Source organism: Dreissena polymorpha, chromosome 11 (assembly GCF_020536995.1).
Source record: "Dreissena polymorpha isolate Duluth1 chromosome 11, UMN_Dpol_1.0, whole genome shotgun sequence".
NCBI classification, from domain to species: Eukaryota; Metazoa; Mollusca; class Bivalvia; order Myida; family Dreissenidae; genus Dreissena; species Dreissena polymorpha.
In genome coordinates, this window is record NC_068365.1 from 77,570,063 (window position 1) to 77,584,156 (window position 14,094).

General features: G+C 34.9%; 1 protein-coding gene across 1 annotated transcript in view; it reads right to left on the reverse strand.

Moving 5' to 3' along the window:
- Positions 1-3,754: 3,754 nt before the first annotated feature.
- Positions 3,755-14,094, reverse strand: part of LOC127850761 (serine-rich adhesin for platelets-like) — a 56,491-nt gene continuing 46,151 nt past the window's right edge. Inside the window, exons 5-7 of the mRNA XM_052384049.1 lie at positions 10,245-10,447; positions 8,579-9,352; positions 3,755-8,007 (exon numbers count right to left, since the gene is read on the reverse strand). Coding sequence (XP_052240009.1) covers positions 7,138-8,007; positions 8,579-9,352; positions 10,245-10,447 — 1,847 coding nt within the window. The 3' untranslated portion in view covers positions 3,755-7,137. The remainder of the gene's footprint in view (positions 8,008-8,578; positions 9,353-10,244; positions 10,448-14,094) is intronic.

Genomic DNA, 14,094 nt, shown 5'->3' on the forward strand with positions numbered 1-14,094 from the left:
TGAAAGTGTTTTGAAAACAAGAGGGCCAAGATGGCCCTAGTTCGCTCACCTTTTTGAACTCAACCAACATATCATGAAGACAAACATTTTGACAAAGCTACATGAAGATTGGGCAAGAAATGTGACTTACAGTGTTTACAAGGTTTTTCTTTTTTTGATCTAGTGACCTAGTTTTTGACCCAGCATGACCCAGTTTCCAACTCGATCGAGATATCATTGGGACAAATATTCTGACCAAGTTTCATGAAGATCAGACAAGAAATGTGGCCTCGAGTGTTTACAAACCAAATGTGAACGACGGACGGACATACGACCGTCAAAGACCGGTCACAAAAGCTCACCTGATTGCTCAGGTGAGCTTAAATATCAATAAAATGGTTATTATAGAAAACAATTCCAAGCCCAAGCCCCATAACTTTTCCTAAAGTTAATGGACTAGAACGAAAATCACACTTCATCTGTAAGTCATGTAGGTATACTCAGACACCAAAAAAGAGATAATAACTGAAAGCATTTGAAGCGGTTATTATAGAAAATATTTTAAGTCCAAGACTCATAACTCTGTCAAAAATCAATGGACCCACAATGAAACTCACACCTTCTATATGTAATGTAGGCAGACTCATATACCAAATATCAGGTCAGAATCTTGGAAGTGTTCTAGAAAAAAGTCTGGAAAATAGAATGCTGGATGGAGGTACAGACTCTGACTGCTACATGTATGTGCCATCTTACCCAGGCATACAAATATTGTCAAACCATGTAGGACTTGAATTACGTTTGGGGTTATCATTTTTATTGGTGGATACAAACTTGTTTTCGTGTTAAAGGTTGCCTGTATACTTTAATATATATGCACAATAAATATGTATTTGTTTAAAATGTTTTTGATCTGTACAAGAATAAAACCAAGGAAAGAACTCCAAAAACAATATTACAGTTCTTGTTCTGCTATCTGGTTAGTGCATTGGTTGGTGCATGCGCCTGTCACCTAGGTGACCCAGGCAAAATCCCCCTTCCCAGAAGCATTTGACTTTGGATTTTGGTCACTATACCGGAAAGGTTGGGTTTCCTCTGGGTACTCAGGCTTTCTGCCACAACACCACACCAAACTATAACATTTTTCATCTACAATGCATAGTTTAGAAGCAAGTTTATAAGATAGAAATGCTAGTACACACTGCAGGTCCACACATAATGCAGCCTCATGTGCAGAAGGACCTCATAAACTTCAAACACACACACACATAGTTATAGTTTTTGGGCTTTGCACTTCACTACTTTGTTCTCTGTAAACACACACACACATAGTTATAGTTTTTGGGCTTTGCACTTCACTACTTTGTTCTCTGTAAACACACACACACATAGTTATAGTTTTTGGGCTTTGCACTTCACTTCTTTGTTCTCTGTAAACACACACACACATAGTTATAGTTTTTGGGCTTTGCACTTCACTACTTTGTTCTCTGTAAACACACACACACATAGTTAGTTTTTGGGCTTTGCACTTCACTACTTTGTTCTCTGTAAACACACACACACATAGTTATAGTTTTTGGGCTTTGCACTTCACTACTTTGTTCTCTGTAGATTTAAGTTTCATCTGACTATTTTTCAATCTTTTAAATCCCCCCCCCCTCAGTCATTCAAAAAGCATAGTGGACTTCAGAGAATGCTGGTTCTGACGGTGTTTAAAAGCTAGAAATCTGACTGTTGGGTCGAAACTCACTTGAGCTTAATTTGGTTATAAATTGTGCCATAAAAGTATTGCTCCCAACTGTCTGCATTGTACATGTATTATGGCATTACCTAAACTGTCATGCTGGGAATAGGGATGCTTAGTGAGACTGCGCGTACCAACCACAGACATCCATCAATAACCCAACATGTGTGTTATGCAGATTTCGAGGTCCTTCCGCACCTTTGACTGCATTTTGTGAGGACCTGGAGTGTGTCCAAATACTCCCATCTTACTAAAGTACAAAAATTTCAAAATCAGGAAATTAAAAAAAATACAATGTCTAGCTATTAAACGTTTTATTAATAATTTTATAATAATAATAATCTCTTTATTTTCTGAAGGTAGCTCGTTAAGACAACACATTGATACAAAGTCACGCAAACAGTTTAACAATGGCAATCTTAGTTTTAATGAGGCCTTCAAACAACTATGGTATGTAAATGCATTTCTGCATTATCATGCGAACATGTAGACTTTGACGGACATAAAGAGTACAGTAGCTGTGTTATAGAAGTGTTATAAAAAGCAACTCTTTTACATGACTTCTCTTATATTATTAATTTCTCTTTCAATATTGAAATGGTCTCAAGGAACAATTATTTATTTACAGAAAGTATTTAAGAATATTAATTTTATTGTTGATTACATTTTCCCATATGCACACAGTCTCACGCAGGCATGCACACTCACACACACATACATGAACACATACTATATAAACACATACAATTTAAATTTTGGTGTTTTTCATCTACTGCATGAATGGAAGACGGAGTACCTAAAGAAAGTCCAACCAGTCAGGTATAGAGGATTGGTGAACAATAGAACAATACAAGAACTAATTTCAAGGTTTTTATTTCCATTGACAGACTGATTGCTGATTATAAAATACACCTATAACAACCACAACATCTTTATCAATTAAATACATAACAAGAAGGAACAGTTTAATGTGAATTGAAAGCACCATGATCATTTTGTTCAGCCAAGGGAATTAATTAATGGTCTGATCCTGTAACATAATTAATTATCCAATGGAAGTAATGCAATTGCATGTACCATCATCACCATCATTATGTGCTTTAAATGTAAGAACAAGTAGAAAACAAAATGTCATCATTTAATTAAGAAAAACTACTTATAACAATATTGTTTTATGAAAAATAAATAACATCTATAAATCAATAAAAAAAAATTGTCTGGTTGAATTAACAATGCAAATAGTTAGTGCTAAATTATCACATTAATGTCTTTGATTGATTCTTTTCTCAAAAAAAAGTTATAATAATACAACAATTCTTAAATTTCTTCAGGTTTCAGTTACAATATTTAAGCTGACCTCATGACGTCTAATTAGCAGCAATTGTTTGCAGTTTTTACAAATCAAAGGCCTTAGTGAAAAATTACCTGTGTATAAGTTATGGAATTCAATATAGACACATAAAGCAGATAAAATAGTTCTCAGCTCAGCTTGCAGAATACAAATATAGCAAAGGAACAAAAGAATAAAAGTCTGTTGCAAGGCAAATGATTGTTACTAAACACAATATCAAAAGCAATCGCAAAATTTAAATTGTCACTCACAATAAAACAAATAAATGAAAGAACTAAAATATACCTGAGCATAAAAATATATTTAAAACAGAAACGTCCATGATAATAAAACATAAAGAAAATTAAGCCTTTTGCATTGTATAAATAAAATGAAAAACATGTTTTTGGCAAACAGCACATACAGTTGATTACAGTAAGCCAACTGTAGTGAGAAGAGAATATGATAATTATGCAATATTGTAGCAATTTGGTGAGTAATTATCTGTAGAAACTATTTAGAAAAGGCATTTGAAAATTATATTACGTGATGAGTCACGGACACAGATGCTGCCTTTTCACACATGTGGAGAGAGGAGAAAAGAACACATTCATATTGTTGAACTTTCTTAGCTTATTAACTGTTTTATGCTTCATTTTTTTTATTTGTATTTTTTTTTCACAGTCTTTAACACACCATTGCACAGCACATGTACATATTTGCTAGAATAACAACTAAAATATGTTATAGAAATCTCGATATCTGACCACAGTATTTTCTCTAAAAAGGAAACAAAAGGGTTAAAAAATAAAAGATAAATAGCAAACAAGGTGTATTCAGTTTTCAAAATATACAATGGAATGCTTTTAAAATATAAGCTATCTACATGTATGCAGGGACATTATCAATTGAATATAAGATTCTATTTACCCATAAGTCATCAAACAAAATGAATTATGTGCCTCAACAATTACTAGAAATATTATTCATATGAAACAGCGGTAATAAAATATCCTATTTTGTGTACCAGAAATTTAATTTTCATATTGTAAACATTTTGTTAAGAAAAAAATTGAAACAAATTCATACTAATTCACGGTACAAAGAGTTACCTTAACATATGCAATCTTAAACATTTCATCATAAAATGAACTTAAAAAAAGAAACTAACTATTTGCAAATCCTGTATCGAACACCAATTTCGCATTTAAAGAGTTACAAAAACACCTAAAGGTCATTCAATAACATGTTCATTAAAAAAAAATGAGAATTCTTTTGTAGCACACTACCAGTAAACATGGAAAGGACACAAAACAAAAATGATTTAAATTAATAAAACAATATGTTTTATCACAAAACAGTTCTTAAACACACAAAAATATTGCACATTGACCCTTATGCAGATCAAAAACAACAAATATACAAAATGAGATTTAAAAACAGAGCAAGTTTGCATATTTTCTCACAATGGAGACATTTGAAGTACCGGTATTTAGTGGATAACATCACTAATACAAGCTTTACTGATTAAGGTGCAAACGGCAAAGTATTTTACAATATACAAACAGCGAGGAGCCTCACAAAGGTCTTACAGTATATAACAAGTTTTCATTACATAAAAGTATACAAACTATAGCTATGGCCCTTTTCACTGTTCACTTGTGTAATTTAATTGCTAAATAACTTATTTATAAAACAGTACTACAATTTTGAATGCAATAAAGTATATTGTATATTTCTCACAATTATAGTTTGCGTAATGTTATCCTCCAATCAAAAGTGGTTCAAGTATTAAAATATTCTTGAACAAGTAACACAGTTAACGAAAGTTCTCTTAAAAATTGCTAATGTTGATGTATTTTTTTGTTGCTTTTGTGATTTCTTAAGATATGTAAGCCTTTATAAATTCTCAAAACATTAAACAAATCAATCGACACAATCTCCTGCTGCTAATTACAGAAACCAATTGGCAATTTGTCTTCAATTACATAAATGCTTTTACTAAATATTTCCAAGAAGAGAGATTGATTCACTTTTCATTTCAGGACAACAAAATCAGAAAAGGTCTACATGTATTTGTCGATCCTAAAAAAAATATTAAATAAAACACCAAATCAGATCATACCTTCCAAAACCAACATTTAAACCAATATATCTGTACTGGTTTATACATACAACATTTATGCAATTAGATGTAGAAGTTAAAGTAGTCAGAAGGGAAATTGTCAGATACATGGTCTCAAACAAATGGAATCTTATCAGACATTTGGTATATCTGTCAGACACAAGACTGTTACAGTGAACTTCAACTTCTCTAATCTTTCTGCCTAAAAGGTTTTGCAGTTTCTGAGAAATGTTCAATGTACAATTTAATTGAAAACTAGTGTAAGGTCCTATTCAATTAAATAAGAACCTCTGTCTGTCCAATTTTATATGTAAGCCATGCCACATAAAAACATTATTATAATCACTAATTAAAAAAAATATACAACCATTTACATTTAATTAACATGACTGTTAAGATGTGTTCATACGTTTTTGATGTTTAATTCAACAATTAAATAAATATCACATAGCAATACTACCTATCACAAAATGGGAGAATGTGTATGTCCGTTTACTTACTTATACATGGAATTAACTTGTATGAACATGTTCCTATGTGTCTGTCATATATATAATTATTATTTATCACATACAATTATATCCCTTAATTAGAACTGGGGTTCAAATTGTTTACAACAATACATAAGATAAAAATGACAATCAATTCATACCTTGAGTCTGATCATAATGCAAGATGTTTTAAATCACAAAATGAGAATACATCAAGAGACTATGTACATCTATATAATGCAATACAAATCATTTGTGTACAAATGTATAAAATGCAAAATACTAGCTGTCAGTAAAATAATGTCTCCAAAAATATACAAATACTCCTAAGCATAATAACAAATACCGTCATATACTAGTGCTAACACTGATTTTAAATCATGTGTGACAATTGTAAATGGAGACTAGTGTGTGATAATAAATAATGGTTTCTGCAGTAAATACTACCATAAGATCTGACACATATCTTTTAATTTATAATAAATTAAACAGATAGAAATCATTTGAAATCTACCATTGAGTACACCAAACATATGTACTGATTCTCATAATATTGGTACATACTTCATAATTTTCAAATATGCTTCCCATTGTTGATCACTTGAGTGTTATTCAATATAGATATAAACCATGTAAAACAAGAGCTGTGTTGTGAAACACAATGCCCCCTACTGTGCTTTGAAGCCGCACTGCAGCTATTTTGGAAACAAGGTTATATTTTGAATGTAAAGGTTAAAGTGACCTTTGACCTAGTGACCTCAAACCATGTTTGATTGTAGATCTCAATGAGCTGCATGCACATGTACAGTTTAAATTACATAGACCCAAGAGTTTTCATTTTATGAGCAAGGTTAAAGTTTTGGGACAGACAGACACACACATACAATGACAAACAGACAGGCCAAAATCAATATACCCCGATCATTCGATCTGGGGGCATAACAACTGAATTTTCATTACTTGCATGAGTTCTAGCATTTGCAACCCAAAATTGAGTAAATCAGTGAATTAAATTTTTAACAATGATTATGTTTACCATGAACCTACTCAGTTAAACAATTTTAGAAAAGATCTGAATGATTTTTCCTGTATTTCTTGTCAGTAAATAGCTTTATTAATCATACCAGGAAATGTTTATTTAATAATGTTTAAGTTTTTAATGCATATTGCAAAAACGAACAAAATTGCAAAATCATTATTTAGAACAAATTTTTACATTGAAACCTAAATATGCATACTCCGTTTCGATATCAACATAGTAATAATTAAAATTAAATGGACATTTGCATTGGATGTAAGTTGTCATAAGGTACTTCAACTGCACTTGAAATAATGCCATAAACTTGGTTTTTATGTAAAACATTTGTGTAACTATGTATTTACATAGTGGTTACAATATATGCAATTGACAAATTTGATGTAAGTAATATTATAATAAGGTGAAATGACTGGAAATCAAACGCCATCAAGTGGAGGTCTCCATTGCTGCAGCATGGCATCGAATGCACTCTGCCAGACTGCTTGAGCTTGCCTTACACAGAAACTTCATCTTGTAGAAATCGCGAATATTACACCTTGCCCCATGCTGAATCCTTCTCGCAAAATCGTGAATCAATTCTGCACGCTCCTTTTCCAACCACATTGCGAGTTTCGGTTCCAAGTTACTATGGCGCTCGTCCTGAAATTCTGCGTCGTTTTCGCCTGGACCCCACAGTAGGTATTCTGTATAACTCCGAACGATTGGCAAGCATTCGATGACACCGGATTCAAGCATTTCCATGATTTTCTGAATTCCTGTGTAGATGAAAATCGCAGAATCATCTAACACTGCTGCTGCGTCACACTTTGTGCACATGTCGTGGAGGAACTGTTCTAAAAATAGACACACCCTGTCGATCTGCTGATCTTCAGATGCACGCACTTGTGGCAGGAAAGAAACTGTTTCACCGAGACAGTACGGGTTTGAGATTAAATACAAATCGTGAAAATCTGCTTCGGAAAGCGAATGACCCTGTTCGAGACAGTGTGATATTGCACTAAGTAACTGAAGCACAAAGAACAAGACCTTCGCTAGGAATCCTTTCTGATTGTCACAAACGGTTTCTAGAGCATTCATATGATGTGCCAAACTTTCAGTGATGTCAAATAGTCCTACAACAATGTAGCATTGCGAGGAGTTAGCGTTGGTCTGGTTTAGGCAGGTTTCCAGTATCTGACTGGTTTTTATGAATTCATCTGTTAGGTAGGAAAATGGGACAGAGTCTGTGAAGATGCTGGTGGGTTTCAGAAGACTCGGGTGATTGGCTGAGGTGATCTCAGGTCTTGAATGCAGCAGCTGAAATGGACCAATCAGATCTTACATGTATGTTACTAAACATAATCCATGTTTTGTGATGGGATGGGCGTAATATTCAAAAGGTAGTATTTATAGTACCAGTATGTTATCATAATCAAAGCTTTTATTTTTCTTCGTCATTATTTTCTTATTCATGTAATGTTTCCAATTTTTAACGTGATTCATTTATAAAAATATTTGTCCTGGTTTCATTTAGACAAGTAAATGATGCAAATGGTAAAATGTTGACAATAATATGTCTATTAACTAAAACTTCTCTATTTTCCGGTACATTGTCAAGATGTTCCTTATACCTGCCTTCAATCGATTCATGGCATGCAATTATATTTTATAAGATAAAGGCCTAGTTAATCAAATCACTTACATGAGAGATTCAGATAATGCCACATCCTTATTAGTAAGTCACACAAAATATTCCTAATAAACAAAAAAATTAATTTTAATACAAACAATGTTCACATCTGAAGGGAGTAAATCCCAAGAAAGTCAAAAAGAACTATACCATTTTATAATAAGACTGTTTAAAGCCAACTTTCTAAAATTGTCTTACCATAACTTGGCATGGTGACAACGTATTTCTCAGCTTGGCATTGTAGATAACACACTTTTCTGATGTATGCACTGGTTTCCCATAGATGTCAAAATCATGCCACTTTAAGGTACCGACTGATCCCAGATTAAGATTCTCCTTCGTGAAACACTTCTCATGCTGTGTGTAGATCTCCTTTATTGTGGTAAGGTTCATTGACGTCAGCTTGCTCATCATTTCCCGCAGTTGTTCCTCGTTTAAAATGACCGCCACGCCTGGGCGATTCATGGCCACGTACTGCTCAAACCCAGAACCGATTTGCCGCGGACGACGCCTCGGAATCGGTCGAGGTCGAGATAAACTGCCATTAGCAGACGACTGTTCCGAATCAGAAGAAAAAGAGTCTTTTTGTTTCAGAGAAGAGGCCTGATTCACATCACTGATGCCATAAAACTCTGAATGATGGTCGTCACTTTTGCTATCTCTTTCATCGTTATTGTTAGACCCCAGTTTACCATAACCGTTTGTAATTTCTTCGTAAATGGGTTGACTGGCTAGCAGAGCCCTTCTTTCTGGACTTAAATTATCATCAGTACCGTGATTTCCACTGTACCCATCTTCTGTTACATCATTGGTAGATTTGGTCATGCGATTTGCGTTGGCCATATTGGTTACAGTGGTGATGAAACTGGTTGTCATGGAGCCCAGACTGATAGTAGATTCTGCCATTTTGTTGCCTGTTTCGTTGTTTGAGTTCTGATGAAGCTGGTGTGAACGGACTGGTTCTAGATAACCCTGAAAAGCAGTCAAGAATTTAAGCTGGAGGGAATATGATTTGACTGTTGGAAAAAGATCGTGTTTATCATTCAAGACTTACCTCACTGAAAATTGCATTAAAATAATATCAAATATAAAATAGCCACACTTTGGGTTCCCACTTTTAACAATACTTGCTTGTGTTTACTAATCTTTGGTATGTCACATTGATATACATAGCATGATCAAACAAGACTATTGCCAAGCAATATACATGTATGTCCCCTACCGGCTCCACCATTGTCAGAAATTCCACAATTGTTGGATTTTTATTATATATTTGTTGCCATAGAAACCAGAATTTTCGACATAGGAACAAAATGAAATGACGTGCATAATGTCCATATTGCCATCTATCCATGTTTCAAGTTTCATGAAAAAATATGAAGAACTTTTAAAGTTATCGCAGGATCCAGAAAAACACCATTTTCAGCAGTATTTCTAGTCTATTTGTTGCCATAGCAACCATAATTTTTGACATAGGAACAAAATGAAATGACGTGCATAATGTCCATATTGCCATGTATCCATGTTTCAAGTTTCATGAAAAAATATGAAGAACTTTTAAAGTTATCGCAGGATCCAGGAAAGTGTGACAGATAGACAGACTGACAGACAGACTGACAGACAGACAGACACACAGACAGACACACAGAGCGCAAACCATAAGTCCCCTCCGGTGAAACCCGTAGGGGACAATAAATGTTTTCAATATAAAACCCTATAACCAAAGTGAGAAAACGTATTTTCACACCAAAGAAAAGGATAATTATAAAATTTTGAGAAGGGGAAAAGCTTGCATTCTATGGCATTAATCTACACTGGCATGCTAAACATGTCAATCCATAAAAGTTTTTCAAAAAATCATTACCTCACTTCCCGTCATAGAAGGTGGCCGCAGACCCAAAACTAGATTGCCCTCAACGACTGGATCATAGAAATTTCGCTTGACATCACCCACCGGTGGGGACGGTGCCTCTGTCTTGATGAATTCATACATGTTCTCAAGGGAACCATGGGGTGAAAGGTCGCGATTGTCTCCCGCAGAGGTCGAACCGGAGGAGGTGGAGCCACCTGTGTTTGAGGCAAAAAGGTAAAGTTCAAATAAGATAAGTAGATATATATAGAGAGCAGTGATAGGTTTAGATTGTCTCCTGATGGGGGCAAACCGAAGCAGATGGAGTAACCTGATTAGGAGACCAGAGGTTAAGATCAAAGAATAATCAGAACTAGAGCTTTGTCACAGACGTGACGTATACCCCCACGTGCCGCATTGACACAGACTATTTTGCATGCTGTCTTCACAAAACAAGAGAATGTAATTTATGGCAATTTTTAACAATTGTTTTCTTACATTATTATTATTATTATAATTATTATTTACAGCCATGACCTTGGATATATCATGTAATTCTTTCGCGCAACACACCGTCCAATGATGGTGAACAAATGTGCCAAATGATTTTAAAATCCCACAATGAAAGACATAGTAATGGTCCGACAAGCTCATTTATGGCCATTTTTGACCTTTGAACTCAAAGTGTGACCTTGGAGATATTGACGTAATTCTTTCGCGCGACACACCGTCCAATGATGAACAAATGTGCCAAATGATTTTTTAATATCACAATGAACAACATTGTTATGGCCCAGACAAGCTCATTTACAGTACAGCCAACGCGGAACAAACATATTCTGCGGCTACGCCACGGCCAGATTATTAGTACGCGGTGGCCGAATCGTGTGTTCATCAGGCATAACGCCGTGGCACTCGGCATCGATCCGCGCAACGACGCCGAGTCTGTATTAACCTCACGTACTTTCGCGGAGTAAATCCGCCGCATACGTACGCGGCCGATCGAGTGCAAAGATAATCACCTACATGTACATATGTGTAGCGTAGAAACCAAGATTTACGCTAGTTTCATAATGATTATTTTCACGTTTAAATAAGCGATATGACACGTAATGCACTTTAACAAATTATCGTTGAATTAATTACGCACAACTGTAAATGTTTCATTCAATTCTCAAATTATCATTATTAAATTTGTAATCCGAAACACACTTCCGAATTGTAATGCTAACGCGACCTTTGGCAAATTCTAGCGTCAAATACACATTGCTAAAATATCCTTTGTCTCATAAAAAGCGCGCAAAAAATTATGCACACATGTAGAACGTCAGTTGGAAAGTGAGGGTGTATTTTGTGTTGAACATCACGTCAGGCGTTAATCGCGTGTTCAGTGGAAAAAAAAACTGCCCCGATTAGACGTTATTTCATCATCCTTTAAATAGTAACAAATGCTAAAATGTATTTGATACTTAAAAAATATGGAGAATGTTTGTGTATCGTAAATATTTACCAGCATTTGCTTTGAAACTGGAATATACGGGATTATTGGGTAATTAGTAGCGATATTAACTGTATAATATGAACAAAATGAAACGAGTTTATATACGCATATTCAAACAATAGTTATAATAAGCTGATAATTAACAAAGCAACAAATACGTCTTCACCGTCTTGATTATTGATGTGGCTTCAAACTGCTAATTGTCTCAGCTTAAACATAATAGCAAAAACAGCATGCAATTAATTTATAAATCCACCATATGCTGGAGCCTTGACCACTTGTATGTGTGAAAACATAATTACGTGACCTTGTTTATGTGTGAAATACATACACTACGGGCGGGAAACAAACTTAATTAGCCAGACACATAGTTAATGCTTACATGTATATGCTAATACAATCCGTGCACATTAAATTTATTATGATTTTAAATATTATTTTAATTGTTCTTTTAAAATTTGTTAACTACATGTAACTAATAATTTTAAAAAGATTTTTTTTTTTATCATGCGCATTGACTCGGCATCATGTCGCAAATCGCGGCATGTCTCGGCGGACAGATTCGAAGCTTCGCTGCGAAATGTGACTTGCCGCCGCATACTGACGCGGCTTCAACGACTGACGCGGCATCGACTCGTTTCGCCTTGCCGCCGCGGATCGCGAAATACGTTTGTTCCGCGCTGGCTGTACTGTATGGCCAGTTTTGACCTTTGAACTTTAAGTGTGACCTTGACCTTGGAGATATCGATGTAATTCTTTCGCGCAACACACTGTCCAATTATGGTGAAAATATGTGCCAAATGATTTTAAAATCTTACAATGAATGACATAGTTATGGCCCGGACAAGCTTATTTATGATCGTTGAACTCAAAGTGTGACCTTGTCCTTGGAGATATCGATGTAATTCTTTCGTGCTACACACTGTCCACTGATGGTGAACAAATTTGCCAAAAGGTTTTAAAATCTCACAATTAGTTACAAAGTTATGACCCGGGAAAGCATTTGACCTTTGAACTCCAAGTGTGACCTTGACCTTGGAGATATCAACATACTTTTTTCATACGACACACCGTCCCATGATGGTGAACAAATGTACCAAGTCATTTTAAAATCTAACGATAAATGACATAGTTATGGTGCTGACAAACTTTCGGTTTAAAACACACTAAGTGACCCCGTGACCTAGTTTTTGACCTGGCATGACCCATATTCAAACTTGACCTAGACATCATCTTAATACAACTTGTGACCAAGTTTGGTGAAGGTCGGATGAAATTTCGGGACAGACCGACAAAGTGACTCCTATATAGCCCCCATTACCAGTAATGGGGGTATAATAACAGATTTTTCTAGAGAACTGAGGGGTAAAAGGTTGCGAACATTCCCCATGAGAAATAATCTGAGGTGGTGCAGCCTTTGTGTGGGAGAGGAAAGGTCATGGTTTCAGTGCTGGATTTCAAAACTAAATTATTTATGACATAAATGTATCATGTATAATGTAAGTTTGAAACCTTGGACCACCCATGGAAGCAAAATATGATGATTTAACACCTTCATGCCATGGGAGACAAGGTGGCAAAGTTCATAGCTCATATTAAGTAGGGATGGCAACGAATACCGATTTTGGTATTCGAATATTCGGTCATCCTTCCGAACGAATATTCGGATATTCGGTCAACATCTGTTGGAAAAAGTCAACTTTGTTTACCGTACCATTACTCCAAGAATTCTACTTTTGTTTTTACCGGAAGTGCACCGGAAGTGACTAAATATTGACACAGCATTGCCGTCGATAATTCGAAGCTGATTTTGTTGATTACTTTTTATTGTTAAAATTAAATGACAAAAACTGTTTTTAAACTATTAATATTGTACATCAAAATAGAACGAGAAACATAATACTAGTATTACATGACGACAAAATAATTACATGACAAAACAGAACTTAAACGAATTATGTACATAGCCACAACACACTTTGAACCTGTTTAACAGACTAAACAGTCAGTCTTTTAAAGTTGCCACGTTTAAAAGTCACTTGGATCGGCGACTTCTTATCGGATGATGTCGTGAAATACTTCCAAGCAGCGGAAGGCGTAGGTGGCATTTTGCTTGGACAGAGATTTACGTTATGCGTGTAGCAATTATAATATTTTCAATTAAATGAGGGCGAACTACCAAAAACATTTCTTTAAGTAAAATACCTGATTAAATATTGAGTAATTAATTAAAGTTTGGACCATACGATACGCAAATACTCGTTAGAGGTTGATTAAATTATTTTCTAAAAGCTTTTTTGATTGGACAACGTGATTATAACCATACGATCTCTTTGTTTTTCACACCAAGTCGGCACTTCCTTC